At 33.9% G+C, this 17,352-nt stretch overlaps 1 protein-coding gene across 1 annotated transcript; it reads left to right on the forward strand.

Annotated features, from left to right (window-relative positions):
- The first annotated feature begins 510 nt into the window (after window positions 1-510).
- LOC144431256 (uncharacterized) lies at window positions 511-4,366 on the forward strand. Its single transcript, XM_078119118.1, has 5 exons — window positions 511-693; window positions 1,470-1,709; window positions 2,067-2,282; window positions 3,161-3,443; window positions 4,051-4,366. The coding sequence occupies exons 1-5, from the start codon at window positions 651-653 to the stop codon at window positions 4,364-4,366; spliced, it is 1,098 nt and encodes a 365-aa protein (XP_077975244.1). The 5' UTR covers window positions 511-650.
- The last annotated feature ends 12,986 nt before the right edge of the window (window positions 4,367-17,352 follow it).

Consider the following 17,352-nt stretch of genomic DNA (forward strand, 5'->3'; position numbering starts at 1 on the left):
TTCAGAGTATTCAAACCATGACTAGGATAATATTTCACTTCAGACAAAAAATTAAAATTATCAATGTTCACAACATTGCGGTTGTATTGAGTCTTACTTATAGCAGATGAGTCAAAGCAGTGAATCTGCATGCATATCTATATAGGGCGCTCATTAGCTTTGGTTTAAATATAGCCTGCTATTAAAAGAATAAAACTTCGATGCCTTGGGTTTTCCTACTTTGAACAACTACATCTTACATTGCAAAAAATCCAACAATACTTGGACGAAATCTGGATATCGTGAGTCATTGGAAATGTATACTATTTAAAATATCGTAAAATATTTCTCAATTTTACTAGTTTCAGATGAATAAGGACGATCCAATAACCTCATTATATCAAGTAGTTTCAAGGAGTTTTTCTGACGTACATTGATACATCACAAAACTCTTGCAGTATTTGCATTTGACAGATATCTTCATTCAGCGAAGACAAAGAATTTTATGTAAAAATGTTGTTTTAATACATATACGTTGAAAGCGATTGTTTCAAATTTAGAAACTTCAATCAGTGTTTTCCGATTGCAACGCGGTATTTGAGCACTTGTGACAAATAAACAGTGAAAAGTACTTTGAATACAGTTTCTTCAACTTAGGATATTTAACAAAAATGAATCGAATTTTCTTACTCGTAATTTTATTGATAAGCACAAGTAAGTCATTTCCTATGCTGTTTTTTTTTCATAGTTTTCTTGATCAAGCCCTAAAACGTAAATACGTTCCATAACATTGAACAGTAGTAGAAAACGAAGAGAAAACAAACTAGTAGAAAACAAAGGTAACATTACGACTAAATCAAATGACCATCCTGATTGGTTACAATTTCAAGCTGAATTTTAAAATTTGATAATAATAAGAGCTTCAAATGAGATCTTTGAAGGTCGAAGAGGAGAAGGGTTCCATGTGAACAGCAGTTGAACATGGGTCAGTCGGCCCTGAGGAACAAGCGAACGCAGTTCGACGGGGGGCGTTGCTCGCTTTTGCCCCCGGTGTCCGAAAGGGAATCTGGTTAATATTCCCGAGCCTCGTCACGGAGATTGGCGCTTCGGCGCCCGGTGCGGCGACGCAACCGAACTCGGAGACGCTGGGGTGGGTGCCGGGAAGAGTTCTCTTTTCTTGGTAAGGAACGCAGGCCCTGGAATCGGTTTGCCCGGAGATGGGGCTGGCAGCTACGTAAAGCACCGGAAAATCTACAATCTGATAACTTTTTTAGAATGATATAAATGACTTCAATCATATATAAATCTGAACAATCCATGATCGATATAATCAGAAATTTTTCATTGAGTATATCCCAACTTCTGATTGTGTGCTTGCATATTGTTCACTACTTTTTGACCGAAGAAATATTTTAAAACAAGAACTTTTATTGTCTGAATCTTTAACAAAGTTTATAAAATAAAACATAATAATTCCTCTTCACTCACAGTGGTTTCATCTTTGAACGGCAAGAAGTGTTTAGAATATCCCGATGTCAGATATGATCTGAGCGGGCGAGTTGAATCTTCAACGAATGATAAAGAATGTCGGGAGAGTGACATGTATTGTTCATGGAGATTTTATTTCCCAACTGATCTACATCATACTATGTTTCAAATGACTTTCACAACCAATTTTGTTCAAAGTGAGAGAAATCTTGTACAGATGGGTGGTGGGGATACACCAAGCTGTAAGTTCTGACAGATATTTTTATATACATTAAACAACTGAAAAAATTCTTCTTTACATAAAAATTCTTGCGCGTGTCTTATTATTGTTTTATTATAGTATTCACAATGTCCAACTTTGATATATCAGAACCTGTAATATTGCATATCTTTTTCACGTACGGAAGTTTTATATTTTAACACTGTTTCTGAATATGTACCAAATAATACATTTTTGGGAAGCAATACAAGTTTATTAGGAATACTTCACAAATATTTCAGAACTTAAATACAAGGCACAAGTTACTTGTACAGGGTATAGTAAAAAGTGATAAAGTGATTTGTATTTCAATGTTATGCTTGTCTTTTATAACGTTAAGGTTGTTGGAGAAGCGATTACATCAATTTTAAATCAGTCAACGACCAAATATGTTGGATAACGTACAACTCTGATCTCTGCTTGGACAGAATCAAACAATCAGGATGTGAGACAAGAGATTGGGGCATCAATGTTACTCGTACAATGGTTTTATACATATGCGAACCAGCAAAAGCCCAATTCAACTTGAGCTACGAATATATCGATTGCATAACAGGTATTATTTCTCTCATATAATTTAAATAGGCGACGTCGTTAAACCCCTGTGATACCATTCGTTATATTGCATTGTTGTTTACGTTTTCTTGTTGTTTTATTGACTTTCGAATATCTTGCTGTATAACACAGAACTGTCAGAACTTTGTTTCTAAATTGCTCGAATATGTTTGATATTTTTTTCCTAAATCTCTGAAGATAGATTATATATGGCAAATTCAAATAAATATTGTCTCCTCATATATCGCCGATTCGTACTGATATAAAAAAAAGATCTAGTACAGTGATTCTCAAATAGTAGGGCGCGCCCCACACGGAAGACTTTGGAAAAAAATTTGAGAAGACGTGAAGCTAACTAATAATAAAAATATCTGTTAGATTTTATTTTGCCCGCCTTATTTTAGATATTTACATTTCGAATGAAACATACTTTCGCCTTACTATATGTTATTTGTAGCTTATTGTTATCTAGTTATTTTAAGGTGAAGAGCGAGACTTCACAAATTTTAATTAGAGATCGAAGCATAAAAATTTTGAGTACCATTCATCTAGTCTAGTAGGTGGTAATTGAATCAAGCATTTTGAATCAATGTGCCACTAAATATGCTTGTTATATCGATCGGTTTTTTTTGAGAGGAGGAACGAGGAACTTATCCATTGTCTATGCTTTTGTGACAGTTCAACCATATGTATATTATGCAAGAATGCTGTGGCTAGAGTGAAAATAACTATCCTAATACCGTTATTAATATTTGGACATAAAGTCAGAAGAAACGTTACAGAAATATATATATTTGTGTTGGTGTGCAGTAAGTCACTTGAATCACAAAAGAAGGTGGCCTGTTGCTTTTATTCAAAATATAATCCTATTCATTTTAGGAAACACAATAGAATCCCCGGAAACTACATCGCAACCCACAACCTATCCACCACTAACAACAACAGTCGCTGAAACTGCTGAAAATATAAAAACACCATCCAGTCATTATGGTATAACAAACACAGTCACTGAGCCTTCAATTTCATCGCAAGCAACCGACGATTGCAAAAACGATCCCATGACGATTTCTCCTCAAACAATCGGAATGATTATCGGGATGATTGTTATGGCATTCATCCTACAAATTACAGCATTCAAAGCATATTTTTATTGGAAAAATAGGTGAGCTTGGAGTTGAGTTTTTAATTATCGATCTTTAGATCGTGGTTAAATCTGCTTCAAATTTTGCATGTGCATTTATTATAATTAGCGAATTATTAATTAATTAGTGATGGGACACGCAGTGTCACTATAGAGTCCTAAATCGAAACCGCAGTTTCGATCGATAAGTCTTCGGTCTCCGACTGATATTTTTCTGAGTTTTTTCATATTTCTCGATTTGCAATAACTAGTTTTCATTTTTCCTCTCTTGGAACATAAATTATACAACTAATATTTTTTCAAATACATATGTTTGAAAGTAGTATCAAAGCTTTTTGATATTTATTCCGGAAAAAATGAATATCCGGAACTCTTCACGAGTCACCGTCGGGTAAAATTATTAATTAGCTTTCTCATGCACAATGTCAGAAAATATACTTTACTGAGAAAACAAACTGTAACAAAATAAATTGAATAACAAAATAAGCTATAACCATATATGTGATCTTAAGTCAAATATTATTCAAAATAAAAGTTTTATTCCATGGCTCTATAGAATACTTTAAGATTTCTTAAATTTCTTCAAATTTGATTTACAATTAAATTTGAATACATTTTTAACCTCCAGAAATCGGTCACAAGAACGACAACATCAGACCAATACTCGTGCTATGAACAGCCCCTTACCAGTTCCAACGCCAACTCCTTTGTATGAAGAAGTGAATAATCCACTACCCGTGACTGAAGTTGGAGCAACATCGCAAATCATGATACCAATAGATAACGCAGGATATTTGTCTTCCATTAATGTTAATACGTCACGTACAAGGAATACCCAGGCATCCCCACAAGCTGTGATGGCATCATCAAGTCAAGGTGAATATGAAGTTGCGTATGTAAATGCGCCCGAATCTGATTATATTACTCCAGAAACTTTGCACTAAAATACGATTTTGTTCTGTATTCTAAAACAGACGAACTGCTAATATTTGTATCGGAAATACATTGTATAGACTATTTTTGACCTTAGTAAGATGGCGGCCCTGATGTGAAATTTCGTTCTGATTCTTGAACGATTTCGACTGAAAATATTTGAAAAAGAAATATGTTAACTAGACTATTTATATAGCCTCATGGAGATGGAGCATCGGACTTTTCACTATTAAATCAAAGGACGATAAACAAATTTTATTTTACGTTCTCCATTATGCTCTTAGAACTTTGGTTCTTGAGGCGGTGTCAGCGGTCGCTTAGATGTCACAAAGCAACTTTAGGGAGAGCACAAAGAAATTTTGACTTTGACACAGTAAAACATGAATTGCAAGAATAATTTTCCAATGCTTGTTTCCTAGTGTGTCTCTCTTTGATACGTTACTCGGTATTAAAACAAAATTTCAAAACATTATGGAAACGAAACATGATATGAAAGTTGTACTTTCCCAAACAAAACTCAAAATAGATGACTTTGTGAAATACAAGCAATTGCACTTATCACTTTGAACTGCAATGATGACATGCATTGAATGAATGCTTGATATCAAGCGTTGCTTTGCTGCTTGACTTTAATTCTTCAGTGGACCGCGAGTCATCAAAAAATTGTACGGTGACCGTTATGCATATTTTTTCAAAAAGTTCGAGTACTAATGTTTTAGAAAGGCAATCAATTAACGCCAACCATACTATCTAACTTCACTTTTTTAGATTTTTTTGTAAGTAATATGCGTTTTGGATTTATTATACTTTAGATCTATGTTCTGAGATGAAGTGCTTTAAAGCATAGTGCCATATTTCACTCACGCCCACGTGAACAACAGTGTGACTTCCAAATTAAATATTAAAAAAAGGAGATATTGTATAAATATTTTTATCTATTGCATTTTGTTAAATTAATTCCTATTTCATGTACATATCGGCTCCATGTAGGCCTTGATTATAAATATTAGGTTTTGATAAGGGGTCCTGCGGGATGTTTTGTGTGTTCTTATGAAAACCAGCAAATGTTCACAAACCCAAATTAGACAGTTACACAACTAAGAGGAATATGTTAGTTCCATGAACTTCTTCTGATAAACGATTTGATTAGCAATGCGACAGTGCCCTCATACTTTCCTAATTTTAAGCAATAATGTGGGCAAAGCAAATGTAAAATGCAACTAGTTTTTAATTAATTAAATCTGTTATTACTTTATCAAGTAGGAGTTATCGGGTATTGTTCGGTACGGCCTATCGTTACAGCTTTTTGAACAATTTTAAGAACAGTGGATGTCAGTGTCTATGTCAATGGTCGTAGAACGGTTTATTCATTCAAATGCAAGATATGAAAATGCCAGACAATTTTCTGATTACGTTTACAGGACTGTTGCGTTTGAATAGTCATATCCTGGTTTACGCTATAGCATTGTTTGCCTTCTTGCAGTGTAGAATAATGAAATGGCCATGAACAGAAGATGTTCGTTTACGTTCCTTTAACAAAAATTTGTCCGATAGTTCAACTGCCCATTAACGCCAATCAAATATATCTAACTTCAACCCATTGTTTTTTATCATTTTATCTGTTTCTTATGTAAGTAATGGATTTTATTCAACTTTCACTTCATGTCAAAAGATGAAGTTCTCAATGTATATATTAAGTTTTATTAATGTTTTCTCATTCGTCTCATTTCAATTTCATATTGGATCGATTAGAAATATTATGTTTGAGTAAGGTTGGTCGGGGTCACGGTTGGCAATATTTTATGTAATTTCAAAAAAATAAAATAAAATGGATACAATTATATACATATTCATGTTTAACCTAAAATAAAAATGAAAATCTTCTTAACATCCATGCATCTATTGAGTTTATATTAATTTCTAGTCAAACACGTTATTTCATTTCTCTATTCCTTACATGTGATCTCATGAATATCGTCGAATATTTTGAATCCTAAATAAGATCTATATGAGAGTAAGGGATTTTATAGATATCACAGTTACACATTGTGCTTTGTAATGATCGGAAATCCTATATATCTGTCTTAGTATAATCTCGTATAAACAAAGGTAGCAATGACATTTGAAACTTATTTAGTAACTTTGTAAATTATTTTTGATGTTTCTTATTGTCGTACTTGTATAAATATTTGGAATAAAACTGTATAACAGTTTTACTTTTGATTGATATCCTATGTTATTGGGCAATTTTTCAGTAGCGTCAGCGTCATGTTAGTAAACGATTTTCACAGACAATATATGAAGAGGTAAACTAGGTCGATTGCCGCAGTACAGGTTTCTCATTCACATTCAAAATTTAAAATGCCAGAAAACTTTCCGAATTTTTTTTTTATAGAACTTGCAATTTTCGGATCGTCATATTCTGGCTTCACGCTGCAGCATTGTTTGTCGTTTCGCCACGTAAGATTGGATTACCCTTGTGCAAAATTACATGCAAATGAACTTTGAGTCTCCAGTTACCAGACTTAGTTGCAAATCATGACTAAGTCCGCTTGATCTCAATATTGCCATGCGGTGATGCATCTCACTCATGGACGTAACGGGACGGGACACCTTAATAAAAATTTCTTCAAAACAATGGACTAAACGAAGATATTCAAGTCCAAAAGTTTTTCACAATCCTGATGCTTGTCATTATTTAAAAAAAAAACGTATTTTATGACCTCCAACAAGTTCCGACTAGGAGAAAACAGACGGATTGACATTCTTAAATCAGACGGATTGACGTTCTTATCCACTTCACGCGTGTATGAACCAGAAACAGGATTTAAAAACAAGAGACATAAATATAAAAATTTATTCCAAATTCAGCCGTAATTTTACCTCGCGACAGTCATAATCTATGCTGTTTATAACGAAGACGAATAACTGGAAAATTTTCCGCTTATAGGTTTTCTGTGTGCAAAATTGAGAAGCGCATTTGATGCAACATGTGCTAGACTATTCTGGTGGAATCTACCAGGGTTTCTGTTTGCAAAATCATGGCATAATGTCACCATAAACAGAGCGGATAAAAAAAAAAAACTGGTTGACAATGAAACTTCTGTTTAAATACACGTGTCATTGACGGACCTTCATAGTCCATTCGACCTCCAACCATTGACATTTGTCTTGCCAGAAACGGTTAATTTTTAACAAGTTTTAATCGTCTGAAAATAAAATGAAGATAAATTAAACTCCAATTTCCATATTTTCAATTACTAACAGCATACTTAATTTAGAGTAAAATATATCTGGATCTGTAGTAGAAAAGCCGAAAAATCTGTTGTTTTGGAACATGTGGAATAAAACATACGTACATAACGCACAAACTAATTGAGTAACAAAAATTAACGGTAACGGATAAAACTTTAACAGATTAGATTAATTCATTAATCTAACTAACCTGTCGTTATTGTCGTAGTTTGAATTGTCTTTCATTCATAATTTAAATTAATCATTACCGGATGTATTTCAGTCTATTGAATTATAATTTACTTTTATCGTGCCTTTGTCTTTGCCTCTTGATGGTAACAATCTATGGCGCGCTATAATTTTTGCAATGATTCCATCTTTTTGCCACCGACATTTGCTATAACAGTATAACATATGCGAATGTATTAGTCAATTTTTCAATCTATCAACATTAGACTACATACTTTAATAAGAATATATATCTGAAATTTTTATACGGCTTCTATCACAGAAGTATATTTATTAGCGGCTATGTCATACATCCAAGCAACATATAGATTTCACCGTTAGCCCGCTCATGTCTTCGGTTTACACGGGAACTTTTGCTAGAAACGCTGATAAAGAGCAGTAACTAATTTTAACAATGTTTAAATGTTGCATATATATACATTTTTCAGGTAAATTGCGTAAAACAATCAAATTCTAATAAAGGTAGAAACGAGAATATCGGTCAAAGACTGATAGTCCGGCAGATAAGGGGACCTTTTTGGCCCAAGTTTGATTTCAGACCTAAAGTTTTTTTTATTTGTTATTATTTATCTTGGGGTCATTACCCATCATTTATACATGGTTGTGGAGTTTGCAGCCTTGAGCAATTTTTTTTACGGCTCGATATTTGTATTAGTGTTTTTCGTCAAACCTGTGCATCATAATGACGCACAACCTGAACAATAACCTGTTACAATACTATGTTTAGGTTGTGCGCAATCTTGGTGCACAAACTACGCAAGCATCAACTTTACTAGGAAATGAAATCAATAACTTTTAGGTATTTGTTGATATGGAAATACTGTCGAAACAAACGCGTAAAATAAAGAGTACTATTTTAAAATACCCGTTTTTGTTGCAATTAACAATACAAGCCTGCTAATGCAGTCGCCAGTGTTTCAAGTGGATATACACCCGGTGGAGAACAGTCAATTATTTGTTAGCGAGAATTGTTATGCAGCGGAATGATCACGACGACGCGGTGAATAATAATGATATCACGAGAACAAGAATGAGAAAATTGCTACTTTTATAGTATATCCCTGGGAAAGAATGTAGTTCATTCTAATGTTCTATGCCAATGCTTTTCAAACTACCAAAGATTCTCAACACTTTTGCTTGTTCTCTTCTACGACGCGGTGAATAATAATGATATCACGAGAACAAGAATGAGAAAATTGCTACTTTTATAGTATATCCCTGGGAAAGAATGTAGTTCATTTTAATGTTCTATGCCAATGCTTTCCAAACTACCAAAGACTCTCAACACTTTTGCTTGTTCTCTTCTATAAAAATACATTGTTATTATATATTCGCATTTCCACTGTTTGTTCATACTCCCAGATAACCGATCAGCGGCCTCCAAGGAGTTCGGGATCCTCTTTTAAGAAACCCTGTCATAAACCAAAAGAGGCGACCGTGCCTCTCTTGCCTGTTGTCCTGCTGTCTTTGGAATTCAGCTACAACAAAAATTTCACGAAAATGTATTTTTAAATTTTATGATTTTATTAATATTCTCAACAATGAATAATATACGGGTGGTAAAATGTCAAGTCATTCCAACAACATGGTCATGTTTTGCAATTTACAACCAATATTTTGTATGTAACTTTGTTTGACAGAGCCCCAAGAGCTCTAACTACAAATATCAAAAATGTGAGGCCAAATAGGTCACACTACAACATTGCTGTATTTACGATAGATAACAGCTTTACCAAAAAGAATTACATGAAAAATGGTAAAATAAAGATCAATTCAACAATATCTACTTGGTGATATGCATCTGTTGATGATTTTATGTGTTTGTTTAGGAAGTTTAATAACAGAATTAATTGTGGTTGTTGGGGATGTTTTAAAAAAAGGTTGCATGGAAAAAAGTTTTCACAAAATGTTAAGATTTGATAGTAGTGGAGAAGTAGAAAAATACTTCCATGTTTTTTTTTTCGTTTGATAACCACGCCACAGAACTTCCCCGATAAGTATACGCAGCAATTGCGAGAGGCAGAAATGCCAAGATGTGATTTCATCGCATTGCAAACCAATATTAGCAATTCTTATATATATTCGCGCATTCCCATCTGAACAGCGTGGAAAAGATTATACCCATCTACACACTTTAAGAACTATGTCAGATGAGCGTCATATTATCGAATATCAGTAAAGGAATAGTGCAATGGGAAAAGACATATAAGGCGGAACTTTCAGTAGTATGCAATCAAATAATCTTATTGTAGAATATATATTAAAAAAGATTTCGTCACGCCAACTGCAGTTCGAAACTTTTTGTCTCTGGCTGAGCTTAGATACCAATTGGCACTCATGTAAACTGGTAAAACTGTAAGGTGCACTAAGCAGATACTAAGAGTATCCATCCCCCAACTGTCATTTGAGTGGTTACTGCTGTTTTTATTGCAGATGTTACTGATCCTTTTGTATTAAAGATTTACTGGCAACACTGATTTAAGGATGTTGGAAACCAACACGCAATATTACAAAACTTACTCTCAACACACGGTTTGAATGAATGAAAATGCTTAAACTAGTATACTTTAGAACAGCATACAAATTCCATGGAATGAAATCATACACAAAAGCTCGTCAAAAACCTATAGCTGAATAATCAAGTGGAATTTGATGCATATGCGCAAAAATGTGCGCGTTACTATACGTACAACCGAAGCACGCAGGAAAATGTGTGCGATGTACTAGTATTCAAAACGTTTGACTCAACAATTTTGGCATAACAGGTGCACATCTCGGTTTCGCATACGCATACCTTCTATCTCCACAAGAATATATCAATTTTGCCAAAGTCAGTGCAGCACTGAAAGGTTACGGTTCTTCCAAAAGAAAACACGTTACACATTTTTAGATACCAGTGGATAGTTTTACATTGTCATGTACGGAGTGAAAGACGAGGTCAAATATTCCAATCCAATTCAACTAACAAAAAATATTTCCCAAGTCCCTGAGCTTAAACTAGGTAAACGAAATGCGCGCGACAACGCAAATGTAGTTTGAAGAGCGCAATAGAAAGTGGCTAGATGCTGCCGATGGATCTTGGCTTTTATTAGTGAAATAAACTACCATTTATTCTACTAAAATTGAATTTCTGACATTAGAAGGAGATTCAATGTTACTATGCATGCAAAACTAAACCATGTAGTTATGAAATAATAGTTTTTAACAAAAAGGCGCTTCTGAAGTATTCGTACCAAGATGGCGCACAACCTGAACACTGTATGTTTACCAGATTAGGGTTCAGGATGTGCGTCGTCTTGGACCGAATACTTTAAATCCACTCAACAATAAAAAAAACTTTATGTCCCAAAACAATGTTAAGGCCCGATTCTGCCGGACTACAAGTCCCTATTGCCCTCTGGACAAGACACAATTTCTCTCATGCGGAGAAATAAAATTTTGTGTTTTTAGCACTTCTACCAATCTAATATATATGTATAAGAGATTCGAGCAACCGTTTCCTCATTACTATTAAAATATTGTAGCTACTACAACTACAATTTAAATAGGATTGTAACTTTATGAGATTGAAATACGAAGACAACAAAATTTTATCGTTTCTCATGCCAAAACCTCAACCTCATTCTGAAAACCTCTTTTCATACTGGCTCGCTCATCAAGCAAAATGACTGACGCTTCGAGATTGACTATGCATTCTAGGTCAATACGTAGTAATATTTCGACATACGCAAGAATTTATTATGAAATAATTGACTCATTGAAATAACGTAGCCCTATAACGGGTTTAAATAAACCATGTATCCTATTTGGTGTAAAAATATCACCCTTTTAAATTAATATAGACTATAAAAATCTATCCAGTGAATGACCTCTGTGAGATTGATTTGATATCAAATTGAATGAAATCGAAGAAAATGACTCAAAACGAATACCATATTATTAAATACAAACGCACATATATTAATAATGCAACACAATGCATATTGAATATTGGGTTAAGTAAACACCTCTTTTGCGATCACAACGAGGGATACATTTGAATAACCTGATGACGCACGTTTCCTACCTGCCAATTGATTTTGTTACATTATAATATTTATTCATTTTTCATATCGCGCATTGTTTTTGCATGACGAAAATAAATATCTGAATCTGAATCTGAACACTGGTGAACATGCCGATGTAGAGGAACTTCCGCAATGCGATAGAAGATGCGGATTTTTTAGTATTATATATACATTAAACTCTTACGTAAATGACATAAATATTAGAAAATAAATTAGGATCTGTCCTGAAAATGCCCTTAAAACACAGCAGTTTACAGAGAGTTGTGGACAAACAAAAAATTTGACTAGCTCCAAATGCTAGTGTTGAACTAGTGCAAATGACTTGAGAAAGCACATGAGTGATCTAATTCAGTATCATATGACCCACCTTTGGGAGAATTTTAATACCTCACTGTTATCGACACTGATCTATAAGAGCGCCTCGCCATAAGACGTTCAATACGCAAATGACCATCATTGCCGGACGAAACTACAGTCAACATCAGCATGACGTAAGAAGCGTGTGGCTCAAGATTCGTGTTGTGAGTGACGTAGTGTGTGTGACGTAGCGTGTGTGACGTAGCGTGTGTGGGTGGGGTACAAAATTCATGATGCATTTTGGTAAGTGTCAACTGCTATTTCCTTCTGAATCTGCTCAATTAAATTCACGTCATGTGTAGTGGCAATCGACTAGATACATCTTCTGTTGCATTGGTATTCAAAAACGTAACAAAATATAATTTTGTTGACTTTAAAGTAAGATTCGATACAATTTCGATTCCATTGCCGTCTCACTTATATTTCTATGCAATTACAGTGTGCTATGAAACCTAATCAAGACCCAAGCAAGTTTAAAGCTCATGCGATGGAAAAAAGCTAATGTACCGAAAACCTTTTCTCATTTTTGCACAGTAATTAAAATTAAAATAAAAAGTGCAGGATGGTACCCAGAATAACAAACAAGTATTTTAAACATATTCTGGAGATACCGAAACTTTTGAGCAGACCATCCTATATTACTGAAATTTTTCGGTACAATAATACACAAATAGAAGTTCAACTGTGAAGATGTTAAATATTTTTTTTTCAGTTTCGTAGAAGTAATTAGGTAATTTTTGGTTCTGTTATATTATTTTTTACCACGAAGTAATATTATTTTCATTACTTTAATTGCAATTCAGATTTTCTCATTATCCACAAAATCAACAAATTGTAATGTAAGTATAACTGTCTCTACAAGATTACAGTCTACTTCAGGAAATGATTTTTCGTGTTCTTTTCTACCGAATACAGTTCGAATTTTAAATAAAACAGAAACATGGCTTTTACTTAAACAGATATGCGTTTATTAGACATTCTAGACCGACCTTCAAATAACGCATGCAAAACCAATTCCTTCCACGATCGAAATTTGCCCTCTAAAAACTAACCGTGTTTGTTAAACATTGAGACACATTTATATTATTATAATAATTTATGGATGGGTTTGAATCACGCCACATTAATCTTCTGTAAGAAATGCAATAAACGACAAAGACATGTTAAGAATGAATCGAACTGAAAGGTGTTATGACAAGGAGATACCAATAAACTCTGTACATCCTATTAATATGGTACACCATTTATAGTTTTGGTACACCCTGGGGTGTGCTGTACACTCAGTTGCCAAGCACCGTTCGAGACAGACCTTCAAATAACGAATGCGAAATAAAATCCGCCCACGATTGAAATTTGCCCACTAAAAACTAATTGTGTTTGTTAAACATTGAGACATGTGGTTGTGACTGGCATACTGGTAGGATTTATTCGCATCACATTAAGTATCCCTATACACCCGTGGACACACCGAAAAGGTTGGACTACACCTCGATGACGAGCATTGTTTTAGACAGACCTTTACACAATATAGCGATCGGAAACCGCCCACCTATCGATCTTGTGGCGTGTATCCTTCGCTTTGACTCACTAGCGACACCGCGTGTCTCATCACTAATTAATTAAAACTCGTTAATGATACAAATAATTTATCCAAAATCAATAGACTTCTGGTCCGAGATATGATGAAAGCACATGCAACCTAGCTTTCGTGAGATATCGCGAATGTCTAACAGAAAAACAAATACCTATCAACATATCTACCGATCGGGATCGATAAGTAATACCGAATACAAAACCAGAATTCACAGACAATCGAAAATTGCCCGCTACTGACTGTGCTTATTGGACACTGAGACACATTTATATGACGATCATAACCTTTTTGCCCAAAATGCATGAAACGACAAAGGTATGTTGAGATACCAATGTGATCCGAAATAAAACATGAATAAATGAATAATTCAGCATGTAGCAGTGAAAACATTTGTTTTAGAGTTCGCCTAATAATGATGTTATTCGAAGAAAGTGGTGCAAAGCTTCTCATTTCTCCTGAAAAGACTGGTTATGTTAGCATGAATACTCCTATTTGCTATATTAGAAAGCAGTGACATTTCAATACTGAAATCTGATAAATCTTTGTGTACTTTCTTTGCTGGGAATTTTGGTACTCCCGTTGTATGTATACCAGGTTAGGGTTAGGCCCTAAATTTATTCCGTTTTTCCTTTTCTTAGTTCAATTACGAGTTCAGGACTGTCTGCGTTAGGTAAATGAATACACCCCCTGCCCATAGGCTTCAGTCTCCGAACACAACTTTATATAAAATAGGCGAACAAAATTAGTTCCCTCCCTATTGATACACATACTTCTAAAGCGACAGAATTTCTCCAAGCTCATTTATGGTCTATGTGGTTAGATCAGACATGCAGCCTTCACATATACATTCATTATTATATTTATAATTAGCTCATATATGTTATGTGCATAAAATAGTGGAGTCATTAGAAAGCGAGTCGAGGCATTAAAATTTTCCGAGATTTTCGGGATAGTTATAGACACTTATCAGTGGTAATATTTTTATCTTTTTCGAACAGACTAAATAATAGTCATCTACCACACCTTTGGGCAAGCGTTCATAGCGATTTGTTGTCCGAGCCATTACAGAATGGCAAATGTTCATATACACAGATGAAAGCGATTAATATTGTCGAAAAATTCTAAAGCGGCAATGGGGAATGCGCGAAAAAAAATGTTTTTACACCCCCACATTTTGTTTGTTTTTAAGGTATAAATATTCTCTGACCCTACACATCGTTGTTGTAATAAATATTGAGCTTATTTTCGACAAAATTGTATTTATCTTTTCGTGTGATCCATAGACATCGTAGTTTCATTTGAAATATGTGAGCTAGGAAATCAGAAATTTTTCAAAACTCATTTTTAATTCATATACTTTTGTATGGTCATATATAGATAAATAATAATTCAGGCGTTGTTTCAAATGAAGATAAACTAATTAAACTTGTCCACAATTATCACACTAAACACGCATCACTACTATTTTGTGATATTTTCTCAATTCGCAATGTCCTATGTTTTAAATTTACACCCGAATGCATTTAAATATTTTGTATTTGATTCGCACGAAAGCAGCAATCCATGAAACCAAAATCTCGACATAAAAGTTGCCTTCTTGCTCGGATGAATTGTAACAGTGTTCCCAATTGCAAATATTTTATCGTTGGTCATAAATAAATCCTCATAACTGGAGGCATCTCAATATTTGAAATGTTTTTGCATTTAGATTTAATTTCACTAATACATGCTCTTAATGAAATATTTTATCTTCAAATGGATTTCAATGCGTAAAGAATAAGAGGAGCGCATTAATCCAAAACAGAACTAGTTCTGTTGTATGGCCTAAAATGAACTACAGTGTCAAGCTGAATTGTGAAAATAAATTCCAGTACAGGATTAGAAATACTCCTTATGAAAGGTTCATACTTCTATGGTCGTTATAAAATTTAATTTTTTTCCAAAATAAATCTTGATAATGTTTTTCTACATTCGTTTCAGCAACTATTTTGCAAAACCGAGAAATTGGGTTCAGCAAGAATTTGGAAGTTGAAAATGCTTTAGTGAGTTAAATTTAGTATAAAGTGCGGTGTGAGTGAAACTAATGTAAAATCATATGAGTTTGATTCATTTTTTATAAGAAATCAGTGGAACAAGAGAAGCCAGAATTCTCCGATACACCTATTGATACACAGTCGTGAAGTCTCAATGGTGTGATATTTTGTAAACAAGAAATGGAAAGATTAATTAGTAATTTGAAACGTTTTTTAAAGGGGGGTCTGGGAGCTTAAATCACAGACGATTCATTTCAATCTTGCTATAATGTAAAATGTGACTCAAGTTATGTGTGTTCTTAAGGTGGCTGTTGAATTTCTACAACAGTTTAGATTGCATTGAATGATTATACTGTACAATCGAGTGAATTTAAAATTCGAATTTCGTTTAACTCTTTATTAGTTAACACGAACCAATAAATGTTTTTATAGAGTACGAAGAGCGAAAAGAAATTGACACCTAACTTCTAATAAATTTGCCATTAAAGTGTGTTTTTGAGGTATTTTAGAGAGTATTTTTGATTATTATGAATTATTCTATTCACATTTTTTTCCTAAAACCTTGAAATTTTTTTCTTTTTGTTTTTTACAGTTTTACATTTTTTACAATATTCAGTGTCTTTTGTCTTTCTGCAAAAATGACAATTGACGATTGTTGTGAAGCTGAGTGCAATGTTAACAAATGTAATGATAGGAAAGGCTGCGACAAGTTCTGTGCAGTATTGCTGGCGGTGTATTCGATTTACAGCTTGATATCAACCATTGCAACCATTATATCGAACAGATGGCTCGTTGCCAACAACGAAAGTGCATCGCAAGGGCTGTCACAGCTATGTGGTGTTGGAAATGAAGTCAACTGTACCAGCTCAAATAGTTGTGTACAATGCAAGGACATCGAAGGAAAGACGCATTGCGAGTCATTTGGTGAGTATAAATAGAAATTGGATATTTTATTTTTTTAGTCGCAATTTTGTCGCCTGTGCTTGTTGGCAGTCAGGATAAAAAGACTTCCTAGAAACTCTGCATAAAAAAAATTGTGGGCTAAAGTTTGAAAATTAACAATAATATAATAACAGTGAAGCTCCAGAAATTCACTTAAATTTAAAATTGATTTCAACTTACTTGCATTTAGTGAAAGACAGAGTAGTAATAAACTCAAAATATTTTTTAAAGAGTAAACCTATAAAATTTATTTAAGAATAACAATACCAAAGCAAAAATCCAACAATATAATATCAAACGTCTTCATAGTATAGTTTAAGTATCTTCTCCCTAAAATATTATACAATGCAAAGGTCAATAAATTCTTAAAAATCACGTATTTTTCTCACTACCTTCCTCCACCACCTTTCATTTTGAAAACGCTCATATTTCTTTTAAACTATTTCAGACCGTGGATTTGACGAAAAAGTTGGGTTCAGTCTTTTAATTGTCTCTGCATCACTTCGATTCATTTCCTGCGG

This window comes from Styela clava, chromosome 2 (genome assembly GCF_964204865.1).
Source record: "Styela clava chromosome 2, kaStyClav1.hap1.2, whole genome shotgun sequence".
Classification (NCBI taxonomy): Eukaryota; Metazoa; Chordata; class Ascidiacea; order Stolidobranchia; family Styelidae; genus Styela; species Styela clava.